The sequence below is a fragment of the Entelurus aequoreus genome, linkage group LG04, assembly GCF_033978785.1.
Source record: "Entelurus aequoreus isolate RoL-2023_Sb linkage group LG04, RoL_Eaeq_v1.1, whole genome shotgun sequence".
Classification (NCBI taxonomy): domain Eukaryota; kingdom Metazoa; phylum Chordata; class Actinopteri; order Syngnathiformes; family Syngnathidae; genus Entelurus; species Entelurus aequoreus.
Window position 1 is genome coordinate 48,874,050 of NC_084734.1, and position 27,391 is coordinate 48,901,440.

The 27,391-nt window shown below is 39.5% G+C and overlaps 1 protein-coding gene and 1 long non-coding RNA gene across 3 annotated transcripts in view; one reads left to right on the plus strand and one right to left on the minus strand.

Moving 5' to 3' along the window:
• On the plus strand, nt 1-26,962 carry LOC133648724 (triadin-like). Of its 2 annotated transcripts, none has more exons than XM_062045077.1 (5): nt 1-313; nt 12,257-12,446; nt 26,310-26,357; nt 26,458-26,625; nt 26,765-26,962. In XM_062045077.1, exons 1-5 carry the CDS (start codon nt 212-214, stop codon nt 26,785-26,787), a joined length of 531 nt encoding a protein of 176 aa, XP_061901061.1. In that variant the 5' UTR covers nt 1-211; the 3' UTR covers nt 26,788-26,962. The 2 variants fall into 2 exon arrangements, with proteins under 2 accessions (XP_061901061.1, XP_061901062.1); XM_062045078.1 differs by having other exon boundaries at nt 26,458-26,595.
• LOC133648725 (uncharacterized) overlaps nt 9,381-27,391 on the minus strand; it is a 29,271-nt gene continuing 11,260 nt past the window's right edge. Inside the window, exon 3 of the long non-coding RNA XR_009825924.1 lies at nt 9,381-10,984. This is a non-coding gene — a long non-coding RNA (uncharacterized LOC133648725). The remainder of the gene's footprint in view (nt 10,985-27,391) is intronic.

Sequence of the window (27,391 nt, forward strand, 5' to 3'; positions counted from 1 at the left end):
TCCGCAGCTACAAAGTGAAACTAGCAAGCGCTGCCTGAAGTGAAACACTTCGGAAAAGATCGAGGACAATCAACATAATTTTTTGCTTTTTTGTTGTCGTTGTTTTGTCTTGCAAAGTTGGTGGTCTTTTTGGAACAGCTGTGATCCAGTTCAACTTATTTTGGGCTGCCGGGTGTCAGCCATTTTTTCCGGCACCGCAAGAAAGGAGTTGATGAAGGACTTACATGCTTGTTTCTATGGTAACGCTGTGCTTCCTGAGCCTTTGAAGAGACGGATGGCAAGCCAAGCCAGCTGCAAGTCCAACAAGTCCAAGGTAGAGTAAAAATAAATAGATCTGTTTGGGGAATAATCATTTGCAGTTTAGCTGGACTCTAGCTGACACAAAAAGAACTTCATAAAATGGAGAATCACACCTAAATGATGTGGCAGGAAATTAATTTTGCTGCATTTTGACAATATCAAACTTTTCAATGCAGAACATTGACACCACAAAGATGGTGGGCAGCACAGTGACTCAAATGTTACACTTTTACACGACACTTTCTATGGCTATTGAATGAAAAGTTGTCTCTGGTGCTATACAAACTAACTCAATAAGTCAGTAGAAATTGCGTGTGAATGCTAAAAAGCCAAAACTAGATGTAGCGTCGAGGAACAAAATATAGGCGATTATTTAGACTCGGTGGCCACATTGAGAGATTAAAAATGTGTGTATGTGTATGTGTATGTATATATATATAAAAAAAAAAGATATATATATGTATATATATATATATATATATATATATATATATATATATATATATATATATATATATATATATATATATATATATATATATATATATATATATATATATATATATATATATATATATATATATATATATATGTGTGTGTGTGTGTGTGTGTGTCAGTGACGTGCAGTCACTAGAGGCACCTGCCATCATGGAAAGAAAAAAAATGTAAAAAGAAAAAAAATTAATTAAATTGTTATATGTATACAGTGATTATACTATAAAGTTATTTTCCATTTAACTCACCAGTTTTAGATTTTTTTTATTCAAAATCGCTGAATTTTCACATTTGCCGTTCAAATACTGAGAAGAGACGGTGCGGTGATCAGCAGCCAGTTGAGGCACGTCACTGCGTTGTGCCTCAACATGGATTGCGGACTCGGCTAACTGCTGGCCTGCTGTGCAGTGAGACCGTATTGCTATATGAACTATATTATACATTTCCATAGTTTAGTTAGCTGAGGTATATAATGTACAGTGTATTTTGTCAACAACTGTATGTGTGTAAAGAGGGGGGGGGGGGCATGTTATATCAACTAAAGCCCACACTTAAACTTTCCACGTGCAAGATTGAATCTATTGTAACCTATTTCTATGGGCTTTCCTCTTTGTGATGTTAATTCCTGTTACACGCTGTTATACAGTATATGCCTTGCGCTCTTATTTTGAAGGCGCTAAGAGCGGAAGTGATGACACGTTGGAGTGGAGCGGAGGTTTTTCAAAGAAGGTAAACAAAGTGGTCCTCGTGTAAACTGGAACCTCCGTGTTTATTATTTTGTAGTTTCATACAGTATATTCGACATTTATAAACCCTCGGTTACACTATTTAAAAAAGTTATCTAATAAGAAGCCAAAAAGTGCAAAACAATAATGTTCGTGTTGGAGGAGTTGTGAATGACCACAGGGCCACAACATTAGGTACACCTGCAGACTGCAGCATGGATTTCATATTTCATTCTTTCACAACTCCTCCAACACGAACATTATTGTTTTTGCACTCTTTGGCTTATTAAATAACTTTTTTAAATAGATTGAATCTTGCACGTGGAAAGTTTAAGTGTGGGCTTTAGTTGATATAACACTCCCGTCAGGGGGTGCATTCTACGACGGGAGTGCATTAATCCAGCACAACAGCAGGGCATGGACTTCATTTATAAGTAAAGGTAAGACCATAATAAAGTTTTTTTTAAATTAAATATGCTTTTTTGTGTGCTACAGTTTGTATGTGTAAAGTTAAAGTTAAGTTAAAGTACCAGAGATTGTCACACACACACTAGGTGTGGTGAAATTTGTCCTCTGCGTTTGACCCATCCCTTGATCACCCCCTGGAAGGTGAGGGGAGCAGTGGGCAGCAGCGGCGCCGCGCCCGGGAATAATTTTTGGTGATTTAACCCCCAATTACAACCCTTGATGCTGAGTGCCAAGCAGGGAAGAATGCTGGTATGAGCTTTTAAACATAACCCGTTAACTGCTGCCAATCAAATGGTGAATACGATACTCATTAGGGTTCATATGTTTGTAAATCTGACTGTGATGAAGTCAGTGCCTCACCAGCCATGAACCTCACCGCACGTCACCGGTGTGTGTATATATAAACATATATATATATATATATATATATATATATATATATATATATATATATATATATATATATATATATATATATATATATACATATATATATATATATATATATATGTGTGTGTGTATATATATACATATTAGAGCTGTGAATCTCTGGGTGTCCCACGATTCGATTCAATATCGATTATTGGGGTCACGATTCGATTCAAAATCTTTTTTTTTTTCAATTCAACACGATTCTTGATTCAAAAACGATTTTTTCCCGATTCAAAACAATTCTCTATTCATTCAATACATAGGATTTCAGCAGGATCTACGCCAGTCTGCTGACATGCTAGCAGAGTAGTAGATTTTTTTCTAACGCTTTTATAATTGTAAAGGACAATGTTTTATCAACTGACTGCAATAATGTACATTTGTTTTAACTATTAAATGAACCAAAAATATGACTTATTTTATCTTTGTGAAAATATTGGACACAGTGTGTTGTCAAGTTTATGAGATGTGATGCAAGTGTAAGCCACTGTGACACTATTGTTCTTTTTTTTTTTTTTTATAAATGTCTAATGATAATGTCAATGAGGGATTTTTAATCACTGCTATGTTGAAATTGTAACTAATATTGATACTGTTGTTGATAATATTGATTTTTGTTTCACTACTTTTGGTTTGTTCTGTGTCGTGTTTGTGTCTCCTCTCAATTGCTCTGTTTATTGCAGTTCTGAGTGTTGCTGGGTCGGGTTTGGTTTTGGAATTGGATTGCATTGTTATGGTATTGCTGTGTATTGTTTTGTTGGATTGATTAATTACAACAACAAAAAAATTACATAAAAAAATAAAAATACAAAAAATTAAAAAATTATTTTTTAAAAATGAGAATTGATTCTGAATCGCACAACGTGCGAATCGCGATTCGAATTTCTTTGACCACTCTGATGCGGCTCAACTGCATACTTGCCGACCCCCCTGATTTTCCCAGGAGATTTATGGATCTCAGTGCGTCTCCTAGATAACTCCCAGGGAAAATATAATCCTATTTTCACTCTAATTACTAAATTAAGGGAGTGCCCTAATGGCACTGGATTAATTGTCCTCTATAGCATTTACAAACAGTATGCCAGCCCTGCCACATGTTGTATGTAGCTTTTACTTGCACACGTAGGAGACAGCAAAGCATACTTAGTCATCAGCCACACAGCTTACACTGACGGTAGCTGTATCAAACAACTTTAACACTGTTACGTTACAAATATGCGCCACACTGTGAACCCACACCAAAAAAGAATGAAAAACACATTTCTGGAGAACATCCCACCGTAACACAACATAAACACAACACAACCAATACCCAGAATCCCATGCAGCCCTAACTCTTCCGGTCTAGATTATACACCCCCGCTACCACCAAATCCCCCCACACATCAACCCCCCCCCCCCCCCCCCTCTCCGTGCGTTGGTTGAGCGGAAGAGTTAGTGCTGCATGGGATTCTGGGTATTGGTTGTGTTGTGTTTATGTTGTGTTACAGTGCAGATGTTCTCCAGAAATTTGTTTGTCATTCTTTTGTGGTGTGGGTTCAAAGTGTGGCGCATATTTGTAACGTAACAGTGTTAAAGTTGTTTTATACGGCTATACCGTCAGTGTAAACTGTGTGGCTGCTGACCTAGTACCCCTTGCTGTCACTTACGTGAGCAAGCTTAAACTGCATTCTGCATGTGGTCGAGCAGGTACACTGTTTGGGCAGGCTGTAGAGGGCGCCAAAAGTAGTGCCATCATGCCCTGATATTCGGGAGTCTCCCGGAAAAAATGAGAGGGTTGGCAAGTATGACGCTATCAAGCGCCATTCATTCAAAATCCGCGGGCCGCACTAACATCAAATTTCCACATTAAAGTGAGTGCCGGTGCGTGTGTCTGAGACCCCTGGTTAACATAGCACAAAGCATTTAAGCTTTGTATGCGGTGTTTATCATTTTAAATGTAAACATTTTTTTTGTGGCTCCCACTATTTTCTTTAATTTGTGAAACTTGCCAAAATGGCTCTTTGAGTGGTAAAGGTTGCCGACCCCTGATATATACATATATATATATATACATATATACATACATACATATATATATATATATATATATATATATATATATATATATATATATATATATATATATATATATATATATATATATATTAGCGATGCGCGGTTTGCGGACACAACCGCGGATAATCCGCGGGTCGGGCGGATGCACGACGAAAATAATAGATTTTAAATACATTCGGGCGGGTGGCAGTTGAACCAATTCGGAAATATATATACATAGTTAAATGTTGTTACTCACATACGAAAAACGAGCAGCACTCTTTGAAACAGGCAATTATTCATCAGGCACTGCTGCAGCTGACACGCCAAATTTCCCCCCCCCCCCCTACAAAAACCTTCCCCCCCATTTACTTCCGGGGCTGCGTCCAATAAAGTCACAAAGTTGCCGGGGGTCCTTAACCGGCATGCGACTGTCCTGTTTCGCGCCTGTACAAAAAAAACAATAATCGATTTCTTCAGATTCCAGCAGCTGTCAAAGACGAAGTATCCTTCCAGCGACGGGCAGTCAAAGCCGAAGTGCTATCGATCGCTGTCAATGACTTAAGAGGAAACATGACCACGGAAGTAAATGGGGGGGGGGGTTGTAGGGGGAAGAAATTTGGCGTGACACAGCACACCACAACACAACACAACAGGAGAAGAAGAAAAAAATAAAAAGATAGCAAACGTGGTACGCGACAAACTAAAAAAGGGAATACTAAAGACCAGGGGAAAAAAATAACAATAATAGTCAACACTTTCTTAATGGAAATGACAATAATATTATAATAATGATAAATAATATTATCACGCATTAATAGCTCTTAGCCTCTAATGCGTGGCCAAGAGATATTAATGCGTGGCACGCATTGAATGTCTCTGCTGCATTGGATCAGTCTCCTTTCTCCTTTCTAACCTCACTAATGCCTTGCATCGTCTATATTACATACCTGTATATAACAACGGGCGGGTGGCGGGCGGTTGTGGTTTTTATAAAATGTTAGTTCGGGTGGATGGCGGGTGGATGACGACTTTTGTGATGCGGTTGCGGATGAAATAATTGCCTATCCGCGCATCTCTAATATATATGTATCAGTGGCGGGCCGTGCGTTTCCCACCTAGGCCTTCAGTGATCTCCAACTTCAATGATTACCTCTCAAAATACCATAATTGTTGTCACCACATGACCATTGCTGGAGAAATACTATACCCAAACACATTTACACCCTACAGGGCATTGAATCACATTCAACAGTGTTTTTAGTTGTGTACTCTGTAAACCAAAAGCCAAACTGCTCTCAACTTCTAAGACATTTAACACAAATTTAAGAAGACACAGTAAGGTTAGTTGAGTTCCTGCAAAGTTGTACTGCACTTCACCATTATCAACTGTTACCAAACAACACACAATATCCAGAGAGCTGCTGTTTTTATTTACTGTAGGCAGAGAAAATTAATACCATGAAGAAATGTAAAAATGCAGACAGAGGGCATGTTTCCAGTTAGTGTTCATCATAATAATATATATATATATGTATATATATGTGTGTGTGTGTGTATATATATATTGCCGCATTGATGCAGTAATCTGTGCAAAAGGATTCCCAACCAAGTACTGAGTGCATTAATTGACATTTTCAAATGTTTGATTTTGTTTTGCTGTTATAAATCTTTTTTTTTTTACTTGGTCTGAGGAAATATTAAACATTTTTGAGATAGGATTTTTGAGTTTTCTTAAGCTGTATGCCATAACCAGCAATATTAAAATAGTAAAAGGCTTGCAATATTTCAGTTGATGTGTAATGAATCCAGAATGTATGACATTTTTGTTTTTTTAATTGCATTACAGAAAATAAAGAACTTTATCACAATATTCCAATTTTCTGAGACAGTCCTGTATATATATATATATATATATATATATATATATATATATATATATATATATATATATATATATATATATATATATATATATATATATATATATAATGATTGTGAACGATAAGCAAAATAAAATTAAAAAAAGTGCAGTTCCCCTTTAGCATTGGTGTGTTATTTACAACAGCATCAGTAAATAGTCTGCATTTGAATCTTTTTAATTCTGCAGCCAGCAGTTGTGTGCCAGCAGATGGTCGCTGCCATTCGCTCATTAGAAAGTGCAAGAGTTGGACCAGGTCAGACTTTTGGAGATTGACAAGCGCTTGATGGCCTTTTCTGGTACAGTAACATCCTAAAGGAGCTTGTGCCTCTTTCACCTGGAGCAGGTCGATACGGCGGCTGTGGAGCACCGCTGGATCGATGTGCAGCTTTTATATAGCATACACACATGTAGCGAGGCTGCAAGCACGTTTCATTGATTGAGATTTGTTAGCAATGCAGCCAGTTAAAAGGTCAAATCTTTGGACTAAAAAGCCTAAAACCAAACGTTTTGTCACAGGGCTGCAAACAATAGTGACTGTGTGTGAACGTATTCAGTCACATGTTTCTATAAGCCAGTAAGTTCTCTTCATGCCCCCCAAATTGAAATACCATTGAGAGCCTGATTATATTGATTTTATTATGTGTTATGAGCTGCTGCCACCTAGCTGGGGACTTGTGCATTGTTCAAACATGAATAACATAACCTAATGAATGATGCGATTGTGACATTGTCATGTAATTTGTAATGAAATGATAAAAAGGCTAAATATATGTTATACAAACATTTTAAGACAAATATTGGTGTGCTACATGATGTCTTTATCTCTATTTATATACTATTGCTGTTTGTTGAGAGCTATAGAAAAAAAAAAAGTTTGTCAATGTCAATGTTGGCCTGGCAAGTTACCCTAACCCAGGGGTCAGCAACCCAAAACGTTGAAAGAGCCATATTGGACGAAAAATACAAAAAACAAATCTGTCTGGAGCTGCTAAAAATTAAAAAGCTGTATATAGGTCTTATAATGAAGACTTGCTTCACACATGACATAAATGTCTATATTAGCTATACTAGCCTACTATCAAAATGAGTATGCGTCACAGGCTTAAGCAAATCTTCGTTAACAGAAATGTTGCTAAAGTTTGCTGTGGTCTGGAACAACGTGGCACACAAACAACTATCTGAAATCCAACCAATATTACATACATATAATGTGTCATGAGACATGCAAAACTAAATTATATACAATTAGGATAAAAGTAAAGGATATTAAATGAGCTCAAATATACCTACAAAGGAGGCATAATGATATGTACTGTACATACAGCTAGCCTAAATAGCATGTTAGCATTGATTATCTTGCAGTCATGCACTGACCAAATATGCCTGATTAGCACTCCGACAAGTCAATAACATCAACAAAGCGCACTTTTGTGCATTCACGCACAGCATAAAACTGTTGGTGGACAAAATGAGACAAAGGAGTGGAAGATTTTAAATGTAAACAAACTGTTGTGTCACAGTCCACACTATGGTGAGTTCAAGAACCGCAAAAATTAGTAGGAAAAAACTATGTTCACCAAATACTCTCATCAGTGAAGCATACACACAAACATATTTAACAGTGGGCTTTACAACAATTGGGAATGTTTGTGTCATGTTTGTCCTCAAACAAAAAACATACTAAAACAAAAAAAAAAGTTTTCTCCCCATCTTTTTCCATTTTCAATCATTTTTTAAAAATGCCCCACGGAGCCACTAGGGCGGCACTAAAGAGCCGCATGTGGCTCAAGAGCCGCGGGTTTCTGACCCTCGCCCCTAACCCTAACGCTGGTTGGTAGGTCACGGGGCTCTGTGCGTATACACAATGGCCTCTGGCATGGGCAATTGCCGCTTACCCAGGCTTCAAGACGAGACGCTGTCGCCTTCATTTAATCGTGCCAGCCAAACTTGTGATTGAAAAGCTATAGTTTATGCAACGCGAGCTGGTAGAAAAACCTGGCCACATTTCAAGCAAATCGTCTTTGCCAAAAAGTAAATGCTCATTGATTACAGGTAGCTAGCATGTCTCACTAAGCATGAGGCGCCACATATGTTATTTTCTGAAGTGTAGTATAAAATACAGTATGTACAATGCTGCCTTATTAATAACCTTGAGAAGCATGTTCCACCAAAGTCTTCATGTTTAGATAAGGAAAGCGTGGAGGATAACAAAAAAAAAGTTTATTAAGACTCGTTGTCGAGCAGCTTCTGCAAAGCAAACACGGAATTCAATCTTTGAATCACCTCGGGTGATCTCGATCTGCGTCTCTCTCTCCCACTTTCTTTATCCTCGGCTCAGCTCTGTGCCTCGTGGCTCTGATTTTCATCGCCGCACAAAGCAGCACACGCTCGGGTGATTCACCGACGCCATGGCGAGCAAACAGCTGCCGCATGCTTTAATCAACCCCAACGCTAACACACGGATGCACACACAAACACACACACACACACACACACACACACACACACACACACACACACACACACACACACACACACACACACACACACACACACACACACACACACACACACACACACACACACACACACACACACACACACACACACACACACACACACACACACACACACACACACACACACACACACACACACACACACACACACACACGCACCATCACAGGCAAACATTTGACCTGACAGCAAACAGTGCCTTTTTCTTCATGTAAATCATGTCAAGCCAACATCTTGAATTCACTGCATTTCCACCCTCTAGCGGCCACAGGGGTGACTGATAAATGTTATGTATCCTTCGCTGCGGTCTGTTTTGTTTGAAAGTTTAAAAGAGTGGTTCTCAAACTTTTTTTTTTTTTTTACCAAGTACCACCTCAGAAAAACCAGCATAATGACCAACATTAAAATACAGTAACGTAGTAGGCATAAGTATTCATTAAAAACAAGGCAGAGTTGTTTTTTTTAACAAGTATATTTAATATTTTGGCCACTGTAACATTACACACAATAAACAGATATTAACAATGACACTCAATATACGGTACATATTACAGACTTCTTTAGAGTACAGCTACATGGAGCCTGCGTACCACCAGTGGTACGAGTACCACAGTTTGAAAATCACTAGTTTACAACATAATGCAAAAACTGAAGATACTTTTAGGAAATGCCAGAAATGGGATTAGAAACAACCGATTAAATTTCAGATACTTTTTGCTACATTGACGTACACTACCGTTCAAAAGTTTGGGGTCACCCAAACAATTTTGTGGAATAGCCTTCATTTCTAAGAACAAGAATAGACTGTCGAGTTTCAGATGAAAGTTCTCTTTTTCTGGCCATTTTGAGTGTTTAATTGACCCCACAAATGTGATGCTCCAGAAACTCAATTTGCTCAAAGGAAGGTCAGTTTTGTAGCTTCTGTAACGAGCTAAACTGTTTTCAGATGTGTGAACATGATTCCACAAGGGTTTTCTAATCATCAATTAGCCTTCTGAGCCAATGAGCAAACACATTGTACCATTAGAACACTGGAGTGATAGTTGCTGGAAATGGGCCTCTATACACCTATGTAGATATTGCACCAAAAAACCAGACATTTGCAGCTAGAATAGTTATTTACCACACGAGCAATGTATAGAGTGTATTTCTTTAAAGTTAAGACTAGTTTAAAGTTATCTTCATTGAAAAGTACAGTGCTTTTCCTTCAAAAATAAGGACATTTCAATGTGACCCCAAACTTTTGAACGGTAGTGTACGTTTATGTTACACGGCTGAACATATCTCTATGTGTATGCTGGCGTGGTTTGTGGGGGGGCCCGTTTTGCATGAATAAGTGCATGTAAAATGTCAGTTAAAGAATGAGAAGGCAGTTTATGTGAGGGATAGCGTGGCTCACATGGTAGAGCGGCCGTGCCAGCAACTTGAGGGTTCCAGGCCGTTGTGTCCTTGGGCAAGACATTTTACCAACCTTGCTTCCTGTGCCGCTGACACTGGCATATGAATGTGAATGAATGTACAAGTGCTGCACAAATGTAAATCTTTTTTGCTATTATGTGAAACATATTCCAATCCCCTTCCTGCTCCATCGCTGACAATAATATTTAGACTAGACTTCCTTTTTATTGTCATTCAAATTTGAACTTTACAGTACAGATAAGAACGAATATGTGTTGCATTAGCTCATGGTAGTGCAGGATAGAAGAGCAGTTAGATGCAGATATAAATAGATTACTGTACAGATAAATATATTGCACTTTTGCATATGCATCCACGTTTATGGATGTATGTTATATTGGCTTTATATTCCAGCGAGTTAATCCGTTTTTGGGGGGAATTGAGGGGATTATTATGATGCGTTCAAGAATCTTATGGCCTGAGGGAAGAAGCTGTTACAGAACCTGGAGGTTCTGCTACGGAAGCTGCGGAACCTCTTTCTAGAGTCCAGCAGTGAAAAGAGTCCTTGGTGAGGATGGGAGGAGTCTCTGCAGATTTTCTGAGCCCTGGTCAGGCAGCGGCTTTTTGCGATTTCCTGGATAGGAGGAAGAGGAGTCCAGATGATCTTTTCCGCAGTCCTCACCACTCTCTGCAGTAATAATACCATGTTATTGTCTACAATGGCATGCAGCATTTGTCTTGTAAAACAGTCATACTGAATTCAAACCCAGGTTGGAGTTGTTCCAGAAAGGTTTGCAATTTTATGTTTTAACTGGGTTATTTGCATTAAAAACTAGGGATGTCCTATAATGGCTTTTTTGCCGATATCCGATATTCCGATATTGTCCAACTCTTAATTACCGATACCGATATCAACCGATACCGATATATACAGTCGTGAAATTAACACATTATTATGCCTAATTTGGACAACCAGGTATGGTGAAGATAATGTCCTTTTTAAAAAAATTAATAAAATAAGATAAATAAATGAAAAACATTTTCTTGAATAAAAAAGAAAGTAAAACAATATAAAAACAGTTACATAGAAACTAGTAATTAATAAAAATGAGTAAAATTAACTGTTAAAGGTTAGTACTATTAGTGGACCAGCAGCACGCACAATCATGTGTGCTTACGGACTGTATCCCTGGCAGACTGTATTGATATATATTGATATATAATGTAGGAACCAGAATATTAATAACAGAAAGAAACAACCCTTTTGTGTGAATGAGTGTAAATGGGGGTGGGAGGTTTTTTTGGGTTGGTGCACTAATTGTAAGTGTATCTTGTGTTTTTTATGTTGATTTCATTAAAAAAAACACAAAAAAACCCGATACAGATAATAAAAAAACCGATACCGATAATTTCCTATATTACATTTTAAAGCATTTATCGGCCGATAATATCGGCAGTATCGGACATCTCTACTAAAAACCTAAATTATTGAACCATTTATTTCCCATTAATTCCTTTTGGCACAAAACATGCATCCAAATTAAATTTATTTAAAAAACTATAGAAATAGTTTCACATGAATAACAAAAGTGTATTACATTTTTCTAATACAAGGGGGCTCTAAATAAATTCTGCTTTGGGCCCCAATTTAGCCAGAAGCAGCCATGGTAATGAGGCTCAACTTCTGCATATGTATGCTAACGGCCCCGCCTACACCCACAGAGACAATAATTCACTCTGTTAATTTCAAAGGATAAGGATTCTTTACTATTTGGAGACCGGGTCTTTTGGAGGTCTGTGCTCAATGATTGTTGTGTTAGTTTACAATGTTTTCTTTTTAGAGGCATATTCTTATTTGAGGCAGTCCAGAGTCACGTCTTGGCTGCATCTGCCCGGGCGTTTAGAAGACTGCAATAATAGCTGCTTGATTACTTATTTGCATTTTCTCAAACTTTATAAGCCCTGTTCGCCAACGAGCAGCAGCGAGGGCATGGCCCCTCCACCAAGAGCCAATAAGAAGACGATTGTGGACGACATCATCCTGACCTTCAGCTCGCCCATGGCGTGGCTGCTGGTGGTGGCGTTGGTCATTACGTGGTCGGCCGTGGCTGTCGTTCTCTTCGACCTGCTCGACTACAAAACCATCGCAGGTAAAAATTCTACCTCATGTTCATAATTATCTTTTTACCATTTCTCTAAAATGTCATATTTAATAAGCACATTTTCATTGCAAGTTCGGACATTTTTGAAGTGGACTTCAAAAGTGGACATCATTTTAATCTCAACTGGGTTCTTTTCATTCTCATCGTTACTACATAGCCATTCACTGGATTGATGGAAAGACCCCCGCTGGTGCATACCAATAAAACATTGTGAATAAAACGCCAACATTACTTTATGGAAACCTGCACTTTTTGGGGGGAACTTTGCCTACCATTCACAATCATAATGAGGGACAAGAATACACATGCTTTTTCTTTGGATTCTATAGAATTTTAAAAAAACGCCTGCAAGATGTGGTTAATGGGAGTCCGCAATGTTGCCTTCAAATCCCTCTAAATCAGTGTTTAACGATATAAAATATATATTGTGTAACACTTTAGCATGGGGAACATATTCTAAGTAACAAAGACTTAATTTAGAGTTATTTCGACACTAGGGGAACATATTAGGGTTAGGGTTACTAATAAGCAATAATTCTGAGGTTATTGAGGGAAGACTCTTAGTTAATGGCTTACTGGTTGTATAATAAGGCCATGCAGAATAAGGCATGGACAAGTACTTAATAATTAAGAGCCAATATGTTACTAATTTGCATGTTAATAAGCAACTAATTAATGGTGAATATGTTCCCCATACTAAAGTGCTACCATATATTTTTCTCAGCTGTGGTCCATATGGGCCTCAGCGGTACACAGTTGCAATACACTCTTCCACCACTTGTTGCAGTAATGACTGTATCAAACAAAGAAGAAGCCTAGCGCTAAAGTCATACAGAAGTTTCTTGAGCGCAAAAGTGGTGACTAAAGTCGTGAAGCTGTATTTTCATTTGCACTTTTATTTTGACAGTTTAAGAAACATATTTCCTATTATTACTTTAGTTAGAATGTATTTATTTTAGCACTGAGTTTTTTTGTTTTTTTTGATTGAATGAAACTTTTATTAGTAGATTGCACAGTTCAGTACATATTCCGTACAATTGACCACTAAATGGTAACACCCGAATAATTTTTTTAACTTGGTTAATTCGGGGTCCACGTAAATCAATTCATGGTAAATGAATTCATCGTAATTGAACATACATTTATTTGTCATCAGTTTTTATGAGTGCCTTCTTTCGCAGTCTTATTTTTGTAATCAGTCTGACTCAAGTCAATTTTTGTTGAATAACACATGCTTTCATATCATTTGACGACGTTTATCCTGTTAAATTGAAAGTAAGATAGATAACATTTTTGAATAGGACTAAAATCAAGAGTAAGATTACTAATTTAAATGTATTATTTGAGTGAGCCCTGGGCTCCTCTGTTGTCACGATTGGTGATACTCTAAGAGGCCAGTGGATCCCAAAATGCAAAACACGGGCAGGAGTAGAACAAAAAGTGTCTTTATTGCCTAAGACGGATAAAGAGCAACACTAAAGTAGATAACAAAAAAACTATGGTGCATAAAAAGAACAAAAGATTGCACCGCGAAAAATACTGCAACAGGTAAAATATGATAAACAAGAACAGCGTGGCTACCTGAGCAAGGAGGAAGACTACACAGGGCAGGAAGGCAGGAGGTCTTACTGAACACAGGAATCAGAGAGAAGAATCCAGAGCATGAACCTGAAGTCCTGTGTCCATGAGGAGTAATCAGCCAGTGCCTTCCTGCCCGTACAGGTGTGGTTAAATAGGCCAGTTAATGACGCACACCTGCAGCAATTATGCCCGGCTCAGGAAGTGGTTAAGTTTGAACAGAAAACAAAGGGGCGATAACATAGAAAAACACAAGACACAAAGGAAAAACCAAATAACTGCTCCAAACACTGAACACCAAAATGGTCTTAACAACCAAAAAAAAGGTGACAAATAGGGATGTCCGATAATGGCTTTTTGCCGATATCCGATATGCCGATATTGTCCAACTCTTTAATTACCGATACCGATATCAACCGATACCGATATCAACCGATATATACAGTCGTGGAATTAACACATTATTATGCCTAATTTGGACAACCAGGTATGGTGAAGATAAGGTACTTTTTTTTTTTAATTAATCAAATAAAACAAGATAAATAAATTAAAAACATTTTCTTGAATAAAAAAGAAAGTAAAACAATATAAAAACAATTACATAGAAACTAGTAATTAATGAAAATTTGTCAAATTAACTGTTAAAGGTTAGTATTATTAGTGGACCAGCAGCACGCACAATCATGTGTGCTCACGGACTGTATCCCTTGCCGACTGTATTGATATATATTGATATATAATGTAGGAACCAGAATATTAATAACAGAAAGAAACAACCCTTTTGTGTGAATGAGTGTGAATGAGTGTAAATGAGGGAGGGAGGTTTTTTGGGTTGGTGCACTAATTGTAAGTGTATCTTGTGTTTTTTATGTGGATTTAATAAAAAAAAACAAAAAAAAAACAGATACTGATAATAAAAAAAACGATACCGATAATTTCCGATATTACAGTTTAATGCATTTATCGGCCGATAATATCGGCAGACCGATATTATCGGACATCTCTAGTGACAAACAAGTGGAATGAAAACACATTAGCGTGTGACACTCTGTAGTGCAAAAGTTGGGCCAATGAAGTCAAAATTTTTTAGCACCCCTGATCTAAAACAGCTTCAAAACCCTCCATCAACATTTTCTATAAACACCGCAAGTATATATAATGTAGTAACATACACGTTCATAACAATATGTAACAATATTTACCATATTTTGGTCATTTTAGGCATTACCAGAACTTATTTCCTCAGCGCATTTATTTCAGTACCCACAGCAACGCACTTCCTACTTTCGTCAACAAACGCGTGCGTTTGCTAATCATGGCAAACTTGGTAATAGACGACGAAAATGACTATTTTTAGACAAATGAAGATTCACAACCTTTAAACATATCTTTATGAACCTGAATATACGGAGGATGAACTGCTGAAAGCTTAGCAAGCACAAGGAGAGGGTGAAACGTTGGAGCAGACGGAAACCGAGAAGAGGTAGGACTCCTGTTCTAGCGAAGAGAGCACAATGAAAAACAAACCGTTTGCGCTAACAAAGCCTGCAGTGGGAAACATTTTATCCACCTACCCAAAATCAACTGAAAAAAACTTCCCCGGCCAGCTTGACCAAACGTACAACTGTCTATTGAGTGAGTCACTATAATATTGATCATGATACATTCAGCACATCATGCTTGTTATTACAACTACATACACTGTCAAGCAAGCTGAGTACAAACAAAACTGCGGGCTAATACCTTGTAGATACTGCAATATAATTGTTTATATTTTTCAGTCTGGTGTCCTATTGCATTGTGTTGTGTTTTACAAACTCAAAAGCCATTCAGCTGTTGACACAGTAGCTAGCTTACAGTTAATGCCGTAGCATGCCGTCGCAAAACCATCTAGTACGCTAGAAAAATAGTTCCTCAGTGTTCACCCTTACAATATAACAATGTCGCTCCAGCTTGGTTATTATACAGGCTGCGGAATGTAAAAGAAGTATTTTCTGGGTTTTTTGGATACATTTTTAGAGTGATTTAGAGGCAGATTGGATTACTCCCCTTAGCTCAGGGGTCGGCAACCCAAAATGTTGAAAGAGCCATATTGGACCAAAAATACAAAAACAAATCTGTCTGGAGCCGCAAAAAATTAAAAGCCATATTACATACAGATAGTGTGTCAAGAGATATACATTTAAAGGACTTAAAGGAAACTAAATGAGCTCAAATATAGCTACAAATGAGGCATAATGATGCAATATGTACATATAGCTAGCCTAAATAGCATGTTAGCATCGATTAGCTAGCATTAATGCAGTAACCAAATATGTCTGATTAGCACTCCACACAAGTCAATAACATCAACAAAACTCACCTTTGTGCCTTCACGCACCACGTTAACAGTTGGGTGGACAAAATGAGAGAGAAAAAGAAGTGGCATAAAACACGTCCTAGAAAGCCGGAGAAAGTTATACATGGAAACAAACTAAGGTGAGTTCAAGGACCGCCAAAATTAGTAGGACAAAACGGCGCTCGCCAAATACTCGAATCAGTGAAGCATGTTTAATATAAACACTGTGTTATAACAATTAGTGTCATGTTTGTCCTCCTACAGAAACCATATTAAAACAAAAAATATATTTTTTCCCCTCATCTTTTTCCATTTTTCATACATTTTTGAAAAAGCTCCAGAGAGCCACTAGGGCGGCGCTAAAGAGCCGCATGCGGCTCCAGAGCCGCGGGTTGCCGACCCCTGCCTTAGCCGCATTGACCAAGTTGATTATTACAAATTAGAATGCCAAAACCCTCCCCCAAAGAAAAAAAATGGTGTTCTTATTTCTAATAAGGATTGTGAACCATAGGCAAGTTTCCAAAAAAAGTGCAGTTCCCGTTTAAACCTGAAGCTTCCTGTCACTTAACGGTCTGAACTGATCAAATCTGATTACAATTTTTATGATCATGTTTTTAATTACTGGCATCGTCACAGGATAACAGGCAGAGGGATTCTGGCTGACGACGTGCTCCATTAATTAAACGCGGGAGTCAAGAGCTCCTCTTCAAGCGTTAGTCGGCATCCTGATGGCGTGCTTCAAAGCTGCTCAAAGATGTCGTCAGCGATAATGAAACATATGCTGGAGGAAGTACGCTTGTTTTGTTTATTTATTTCAAGAACCGTCTGGCCTCGTTTCTACCTGAAAATATCGACCATAATGCTGCAGCTTACTAAAAAGAATTACCTATAAGGAGACATTCCTTAGTATTTTGTAATATTGTGGTGGACCAGCCAGGACATCTTTCATGTGTCTTAGTACTAGCACAGAGGCTAACCATACACCATACAAACACAGTAGATTTTTACGTTAAAAAATAGCAGCTCAGTTGCCAGAATTGTACTATAATATTAACACTGCTACTATTTTTCCATTTAGACTTAGACTTAGACTTAAAAGCCTACTGAAACCCACAACTACCGACCACGCAGTCTGATAGTTTATATATCAATGATTAAATCTTAACATTGCAACACATGTCAATACGGCCGGGTTAACTTATAAAGTGCAATTTTAAATTTCCCTGCAAACTTTCGGCTGAAAACATTTCGATATGATGGCGTTTGCGCGTGACATCAACGGTTGAAGCGGAAGTTTCCGGAGCCCATTGAATCCAATACAAAAAGCTCTGTTTTTATCTCAAAATTCCACAGTATTATGGACATCTGTGTTGGTGAATCTTTAGCAATTTGTTTAAAGGCCTACTGAAATGAAATTGTTTTATTTAAACGGGGATAGCAGATCCATTCTATGTGTCATACTTGATCATTTCGCGATATTGCCATATTTTTGCTGAAAGGATTTAGTAGAGAACATCGACGATAAAGTTGCAACTTTTCGTCGCTGATAAAAAAAAGCCTTGCCTGTACCGGAAGTAGCGTGACGTCAACAGTTGGAAGGCTCCTCTTATTCCCCCACTGTTTTCAATGCAGTTAGAGCGATTTGGACAGAGAAAACGCAATTACCCCATTAATTTGAGCGAGGATGAAAGGGGAACGTTAGAGTGAAGGACTAGAGTGCAGTGCAAGACATATCTTTTTTTGCTCTGACTGTAACTTAGGTACAAGCTGGCTCATTGGATTCCACACTCTCTCCTTTTTCTATTGTGGATCACGGATTTGTATTTTAAACCACCTCGGATACTATATCCTCTTGAAAATGATAGTCGAGAACGCGAAATGGACATTCACAGTGACTTTTATCTCCACGACAATACATCGGCGAAACACTTTAGCTACGGAGCTAACGTGATAGCATTGTGCTTAACTGCATATAGAAACAAAAGAAATAAACCACTGACTGGAAGGATAGATAGAAAATCAAAAATACTATTAAACCATGGACCTGTAACTATACGGTTAATGCTTTCCAGCCTGGCGAAGCTTAACAATGCTGTTGCTAACGACGCCATTGAAGCTAACTTAGCAACCGGACCTCACAGAGCTATGCGAAAAACACTAGCTATCCACCTATGCCAGCCAGCCCTCATCTGCTCATCAACACCCGTGCTCACCTGCGTTCCAGCGATCGACGGTGCGACGAAGGACTTCACCCGATAACAGATGCGGTCGATGGCCCGGAGACGGAGGAAGTTAAGGTGAGTTTGGCGGCTAGCGCGTCTGCTATCCATCGCTCAGTCCTCCTGGTTGTGTTGCTGTAGTCCGCCGCTAATACACCGATCCCACCTACAACTTTCTTGTTTGCAGTCTTCATTGTTCATTAAACAAATTGCAAAAGATTCACCAACACAGATGTCCAGAATACTGTGGAATTTTGAGATGAAAACAGAGTTTTTTGTATAGGATTCAATGTGTCCGCATCTTCCCGTTTCAACGATTGACGTCACGCTTGTACGTCATCATACATAGACATTTTCAACCGGAAGTTTAGCGGGAAATTTAAAATTGCACTTTATAAGTTAACCCGGCCGTATTGGCATGTGTTGCAATGTTAAGATTTCATCATTGATATATAAACTATCAGACTGCGTGGTCGGTAGTAGTGGGTTTCAGTAGGCCTTTAATGAACAATGGCGACTGTAAAGAAGAAAGTTGTAGGTGGGATCGGTGTATTAGCGGTGGACTACAGCAACACAACCAGGAGGACTTTGAGGATAGCATACGCGCTAGCCGAACGACCTCACCTTGACTTCCTCCGTCTCCGGGCCGCCGACCGCATCGGTGATCGGGTGAAGTCCTTCGTCGTACCGTCGATCGCTGGAACGCAGGTGAGCACGGGTCGTGATGAGCAGATGAGAGCTAGCGTAGGTGCAGAGCTAATGTTTTTAGCATAGCTCTGTGAGGTTCCGTAGCTAAGTTAGCTTCAATGGCGTCGTTAGCAACAGCATTGCTAAGCTTCGCCAAGCTGGAAAGCATTAACCGTGTGGTTACATGTCCAGAGTTTGGTAGTATTGTTGATCTTCTGTCTATCCTTCCAGTCAGGGACTTATTTGTTTTGTTTCTATATGCAGTTAAGCCGGATGCTATCATGTTAGCTCAGTAGCTAAAGTGTTTCACCGATGTATTGTCGTGGAGATAAAAGTCACTGTGAATGCCCATTTCGCATTCTCGACTCTCATTTTCAAGAGGATATAGTATCCGAGGTGGTTTAAAATACAAATCCGTGATCCACAATAGAAAAAGGAGAGAGTGTGGAATCCAATGAGCCCTTGTACCTAAGTTACGGTCAGAGCGAAAAAAGATACGTTCTGCACTGCACGCTAGTCCTTCACTTTCACGTTCCTCATCCACGAATCTTTCATCCTCGCTTAAATTAATGGGGCAATCGTCGCTTTCTCGGTCCGAATCTCTCTTGCTGCTGGTGTAAACAATAGGAAAATGTGAGCAGCCCTTCCTCCGGTGTCGTCACGCTACTTCCGGTAGGGGCAAGGCTTTTTTTTATCAGAGACCAAAAGTTGCGAACTTTATCGTCGTTGTTCTATACTAAATCCTTTCAGCAAAAATATGGCAATATCGCGAAATGATCAAGTATGACACATAAAATGGATCTGCTATCGTTTAAATACAAAAATTCAGTAGGCCTTTAATTTTATTGTCATTCAAATTTGAACTTTACAGTACAGATAAGAACGAAATTTTGTTGCATTAGCTCGTTGTAGTGCAGGATAAAAGCCAAAAGAGTAATGCACTGTAATTACCAGAATTGTATTGTTAAAATAAAAGTTAGATGTTTTTTTTATCATTTAAGGAATTATGCACTGTATAAATAACAATTTTATGGTTTAGTATATGGCAGTTCATTCACCAGAATTTTACTGTAGGAAAAAAGGTGGTAGTGTTTTTTCAATTACAATATTAGACTGTAAAAACAATGACCGTACATTTTACGGAAAAACACTAGCAGTTAAATTTTACTATAAAAATAACAATTGCACCGTTTTTTCATTTATAGTAATTTGGTGTAAAAAAAATACTGTGTATATTTTATGGTAAAATTTTTGTTTTTTTGGGGGGAAGATCTACAGATATATATATATATTTTTTTTTACAGTGTATGTTTGCGGGTTGTTTACACAATTTATAATGCACTCCAGTAAAACATGCTCATGTTATTTAATGAGAAAGTATTAGAGTAGAATAATGCCATCACGTTTATTCGGTCTTGAGGTCATAACGCACACTAGCAGTTAGCATGTAGCATTGACATTTATCACCAACACTACGATCTTTAGTTGCTTTTTAAGAATCAATAATAACAAAAATGTTAAATATTTTTCTAATTCATGTTGTATGAAATTAAAAACGTACCCATAATTTACTATGATACATCATAATGTCAGAATTGCTGTACTCAAATGCCGTTCATAACCGCGTTCTTTCCATCAATTCCTCACTTTTTTCAAACACTCATCTTTTAACTCCTCTCCCACTCTTCCTTCACCTGTTCACGCCTTCTTCATCCTCACGCTGTCCATCACCTGCCATCCAACCCTCAAAGAGTACACGTCATACTGTGACGACCCCGTGTGTTTATCTCCTGGTAAAAACATTGACTGTGTACTTGCATCGCTTTGCTTGCACTAACATAACGAACAAGAAGCATACAAAAACACAAAATACAGCCTCTAATAGTGGCCTGTATCGTAACTGTTTTTTTCACCATAATATATCAACTATCCCACAATCAATGTATGATATTATCTTCGTCATCGTAGTTGAAATGCATGCTATGTTTTTTTCCATAACATACAGCATCAATTATTGCATAATCGGCGTATAGTATTGTGATACTATCATCATCATTGGCAAAAAAATCGCAATTGTTAGTAATAAATCATTTATTACATAATTAAGAACTCGCTGCTGGACACCATTGGTGAGGAATGCCGTCAAGATAAAGAAGGAGTCCTAACGGCTCGTGGGACTCCAAAGGCAGCGAACAGATACCGACAGGCCAAGCGGTGTGCGGCTTCGGTGGTCATGGAGGAAAAACTCAGACTTGTAAGGAGTTCTAGGAAGCCATAGAAAACGACTTCCGGACGGCTTCAAAGCAATTTTGGACCACCATCCATCGCCTCAGGAGGCATAAGCAGTGCATTGTCAACACTTTGTATGGTGAGGATGGTGTGTGCTGACCTCAAATCGGGATGTTGTGGATCGGTGGAGGGAATACTTTGAGGAACTCCTCAATACCACATACACTTCTGCCATTGAGGAAGCAGTGCCTGGGGAATCTGTGGTGGACTCTCCTATTTCTGGGGCTGAGGTTGCCGAGGTCGTTAAAAAGCTCCTCGGTGGCAGGTTCCCTGGGGGATAAGATCCGCCCAGGGTTCCTTAAAGCTCTGGATGCTTTGGGGCGGTCTCTGCAACATTGCATGGACATTGGGGGCTGTGCCTCTGTATTGGTAGACGGGAGTGGTGGTTCCTCTCTTAAAGAGGGCGGACTGGAGGGTGTAGGATCACAATCCACAGCCTTCCCGTTAAAGTCTATTCATGTGTAATGGAGAGGAGGCAAAGCCGGATAGTCGAACCTCAGACTTAGGAGGAGCCGTGTGGTTTTCGTCCTGGTTGTGGAACTGTGGACCAACTTTATACTAGGGATTCTAGGGTCTACATGTGCTTTGGGAACTTGGAGAAGGCATTCAACCATGTCTCTCGAGAAGTCATGTGGAGAGTACTCAGAGAGTATGGGGTATCTGACGGCCTTTATTGTACAGGCTGCCCATTCTCGGTATTATTAGTGTCAGAGCTTGGTCCGCATTGCCGGCAGTAAGTCGGACGCCTTTCCAGTTAGGGTTGGACTCCACCAGGGCTGCCCTTTATCACTGGTTCGGTTAAAAAAATGTATGGACAGAATTTCTAGGCGCAGTCAGGGCTTTGAGGGGATCCGATTTGGTGGCTGCAAGATTAGGTTATTGCTTTTTGCAAATTATGTGGTCCTGCTGGCTTCATCTGGCCAGGATCTTCAGCTCTCACTGGATCGGTTCACAGGTGCGTGTGAAGCGACTGGGATGAGAATCAGCACCTTCAGGTCCGAGTCCATGGTTCTCGCCCAGAAAAGATGGAGTGTCTTCTCCAGGTTGGGGAGGAGAGCTTGCCTAAGTGGAGGAGTTCAAGTACCTCTGAGTCTTGTTCCCGAGTGAGGGAAGAGTGGATCGTGAGATCGACAGGCAGATCGGTGCAGCACCAACAGTGATGCGGACCCTGCATGGGTTTGTTGTGGTGAAAAAGGAGCTAAGGCAAGCTCTCAATTTACTGGTCAATACTATCCTCACCGAAGGTCATGAACTTTGGGTTATGAATGAAATGGCAAGATCACAGGTACTAGCGGCCAAAATGAGTTTCTTCCGTCGGGTTGCGGGGCTCTCCCTTAGAGATAGGGTGAGAAGAGCTGTCATTCGGGAGGAGCTCAAAGTAAAGCCGTTGCTCTTCCAAATCGAGTGGTTCGGGCATCTGCTCAGGATGTCCCCCAGACGCCTCCTTGTGGAAGTGTTTACGACACGCCCGACTGGTAGGCGGCCACGGGGAAGACCCACGAAACGTTGGGGGGACTGTGTCTCCCAGCTGGAAGTTTGAGTGACAAATAACTTGAAATTTACTTGAAAGTGTGCGTTATGCAGAAACTATTCCTTGAAAGTGTGAGTGACAAACAACTTGAAAGTAGGAAGTCCGAAGTAGTAATGGAAAGAATGCGTAATGCAGAAAGTAGTCTTTGAAAGTATGAGTGGCATAAACTGAAAGCAGGAAATAGTATTTGAAAATATGCGTGACAAAGTTGTTATTTTGTGTTTCTAGCCGCCAAATGTCAGTGCATTAATCAAATGTTTATGAGCGTCCATTAAACAGGACGTAGGTCGCCACCACTCTTGACAGACAGATGCTTGACCTTCCAACTGGCAGAGAAATTATTATAATTTCATGCAAGAAGAAAAAAACATAACAGAGGTGCTATTAATGTGCAAATTGCAATGAATGCATCTTTGAGGAGATGGCAGTTTAGCAAACAAAACGACTTATTTTTTCTCATCCTCATAGAAATTTTAATAGTGATCTGTTCCTGTATCAAACCTTTATCAACTGTACAGACATTTGTTTACATTGTGTAAAAATAAATGAATTACTCTGAAAAGCAAAAATGTATAAAACAATCAGCGTTGCTTTTTTTCTTCAACTAATTAGTGACCCTGGTTGTTATTTTCTATTGTATTGACCAAAAGCACCCAACAGCTATAGAGACGGTAAAATACTTTTGTAAATAGAGGAATCTATTAAAGTATGTACAATGAAACCGTGAATCATTGAAACGATCATTACATAGTTATTTTTTCAAGTATGACCAGATGTCTTTTCTCAGACAATGTCCACTTTTTAGGACATTCCAGGTTCAATATTTGATTTTAAATCAAGCAGAATGTTATTGCACAAGTATTTTGTGCCGTCACTAGAAAAAGGCTTTAATGTAAAAAAAATCCATCCATCCATCTTCTTCCGCTTATCCGAGGTCGGGTCGCGGGGGCAGCAGCCTAAGCAGGGAAGCCCAGACTTCCCTCTCCCCAGCCACTTTGTCCAGCTCCTCCCGGGGGATCCCGAGGCCTTCCCAGGCCAGCTGGGAGAGATAGTCTTCCCAACGTGTCCTGGGTCTTCCCCGTGGCCTCCTACCAGTCGGACGTGCCCTAAACACCTCCCTAGGGAGGCGTCCGAGTGGCATCCTAACCAGATGCCCGAACCACCTCATCTGGCTCCTCTCGATGTGGAGGAGCAGCGGCTTTACTTTGAGCTTCCCCCGGATGACAGAGCTTCTCACCCTATCTCTAAGGGAAAGCCCCGCCACCCGGCAGAGGAAGCTCATTTCGGCTGCTTGTACCCGTGATCTTGTCCTTTCGGTAATAACCCAAAGCTCATGACCATAGGTGAAGATGGGAACGTAGATCGACCGGTAAATTGAGAGCTTTGCCTTCCGGCTCAGCTACTTCTTCACCACAACGGATCGATACAGCGTCCGCATTACTGAAGACGCCGCACCGCCTGTCGATCTCACGATCCACTCTTCCCTCTCTCGTGAACAAGACTCCGAGGTACTTGAACTCCTCCACTTGGGGCAAGATCTCCTCCCCAACCCGGAGATGGCACTCCAACCTTTTCCGGGCGAGAACCATGGACTCGGACTTGGAGGTGCTGATTCCCATCACAGCCGCTTCACACTCGGCTGTGAACCGATCCAGTGTAAAAAAAATATATAGTAAAATCAAATCCATTCATCCATCCATCCATTTTCTACTGCTTGTCCCTTGGGGGTCGTGGGGGTGCTGGAGCCTATCCAAGCTGCACTTGAGCGGAAGGCGTGGTACACCCTAGACAAGCCGCCACCTCATTGCAGGGCCAGCACAGATAGACAGACAACATTCACACGATATAATATCATTGGATAAAATGTAATTAAATTAACAATGTGTACCATAAAGAGATGAAGTCAGTTGTGACATAAAATAGCTATTATTTTAATCTGATCTGGTTGCTATAAAAATACATATTTGTTGTTACATTTACAACAAATAGATGCATAACTTACATAATATTGATTTGTGTAAAACAAATTTAATTTAAAACATTTTGGAAAAAAATTTCAGATTTTGCAATACAAATATCAAACATGTTTCACAAAACATTGATTGATTGAAATTAGAGTTTGAGCAACGTCCGTAGTTAGTTATTAGCACATAGTGCTGTGTAGCAGACAAAGTTTGCATCAATATCTAATTCTCCAGTTTGATAAATATATGTCTGAAAGTACAAATACAATTTATGTTTTATGTCAATTTTGTTGTGTTAAAATCTAATTTGTTAAACATTTAAAATGATTGGGAATGCTAATTTTTATTAGCCAGTCAATGGGGTTGTCTGTTGCATGTTAACATATAAGCAAGCGGCATAAAAGCCAACTTTTATCCTAAATGGTTCCATTGCTTTTTTTTTTAGTTCATGACAAACTGTACTGTTGATTTAACATGATTCCTTTATGCATGTGCTTTTCATATGTATATGAACATACTTTAATTTGCATGCTTAGTTTTACGGTACCTGTAACGTCATTGTGGAGGCTATCAATGGACAACCTGAAGTTGGAAGTTTTTTAATCCCTAATTTAAAAAACTGTTTACTTATCTGTCAACCCAAATTACAACATTCAGGGAGGGCAGAATAATATATGTAAATTAACCAGAGTGCAGTGGTGGACTAGCTATCAGGAGTACGAGGAGTTTCCAGCTGGGCTAATCATTTATGGGCCGATCGATGCATGGCCGTTTATTTATGTATTTTTTTTTTTTTTTGCACCTAACTTTCTTGGCCTGACCTGGGGACATGCCGCCTGAGGACACATGAGACACGCCAGAGAAGCAAAAATAGCTTGTAAAACTTTAAATACTGGTACTTATTTTCCTAATCAGCCTGACCTAAGCCTAAAGTTTGTATTCAAAGAAATTTTTTGGATTAACACATGGTTTACATTAAGTAAGTTAGATATGATTGTTATTATTATTAATAAAATCAAACAGCTGATGTGTAATAAAAGTAAGTGTTAATATTTGAGTGGGCCCCGGGTGCCACTGTAGTTTGGCCCCGAGGCCTAAAAGGTTAAGAACCCCTGCATTAATCAACATTGATGTGCTTGCATGCCTGTTTGCTTTTTCATCCCGTGTTGAGCAAAACATCTGTAGTTTGTGTGTGGAGCGCAGCTGAGAAGATTTGAAACATGCACCTGTGATTTGATCCCGCAGGTCTCCCACCTCCCCCTGCCATCGCCAAGCGAGGTTTGAAGGCCAGAGGCGAGCACAAAAATGATACAACATCACACCTTTCATTACACCGCTGCACAATAATTACTCAAATATGCAGACATAGGCCTGACTTGAGTTTGCCGTGTAGGAGGAGTCCGTCCACTAAGGTCCCCCGTCAGTGAGGTGGCCCCCCCGCCGGAGAGCACTGACTGGTTGGAGATGATGTGGACGTTTGCAGCCAGCTTGGTGGCCCCCGATAACGACGACGACATTGAGAGTGTGGAAGGTATTCACCAGCTAACCGAAACCTTCACACGTAAGAAAACATCTCTCATGCTAATAATCACCCATCTAGTGGCGCAAACAACGCTCGCAGTGCTTTTCTAACCACACGCCTTTACTGCAATACTTCTTCACTCAACAATACTTTCACTACTTTTTTTTCTGCACTTTAGCTTTGCACTCCGAGGAACTGTGAAGGCGCATAAACGTGGCATCAGGAGATGTGAGAAGAGAAGATGTACAAACTAAATCACAGCAATGCTTTAATTAAGTTTCATTAACAGCAAAACATACCCAATAAAAACTCATAAAAGTATTTACTACCAATTGATCATTTGGTTGTTTCATTACCATCATTAAATTCTACTCAAGTACCACAATAGTGTGTTGTGAGCTTTTATGCTGGAATATTTAAAAGTGCTTTTATTAAACCTACTGAGATTAACATCGCAGTGTGTGTCTGTAGCTTTAAAACTAATGAGCTGTGTTATAATATATACTAAATCACGAGTGTCTCAAAGGGATGCACAAGCCACAACGACATCCTCGGCTCAGATCCCACATCAGGGCAAGAAAAAATTCAACCCAATGGGGTTACAATGAGAAACCTTGGAGGGGACCGGTGCAATGGACGTCGAGTAGACCTAGATCATAGTGTGAGAATCCAGTCCATAGTGGGGCCAGCCGGAGATCGTATCACATACATATATCACATACAACATTGTAACATTAGGGAGTGGGACAGGAGGACACAAACATTAGCAACACCATCAAAGCTATGTGAGCGACATGCTAACATT

Excerpts from the sequence above, each read along its gene's own strand:
- LOC133648724 (XM_062045077.1), top strand. The coding sequence starts at position 212 with ATGAAGGACTTACATGCTTGTTTCTATGGTAACGCTGTGCTTCCTGAG. Across the intron at positions 314-12,256 it reads GCAAGTCCAACAAGTCCAAG|CCCTGTTCGCCAACGAGCAG; the intron begins GTAGAGTAAAAA and ends AAACTTTATAAG. Across the intron at positions 26,626-26,764 it reads GCTAACCGAAACCTTCACAC|CTTTGCACTCCGAGGAACTG; the intron begins GTAAGAAAACAT and ends TCTGCACTTTAG.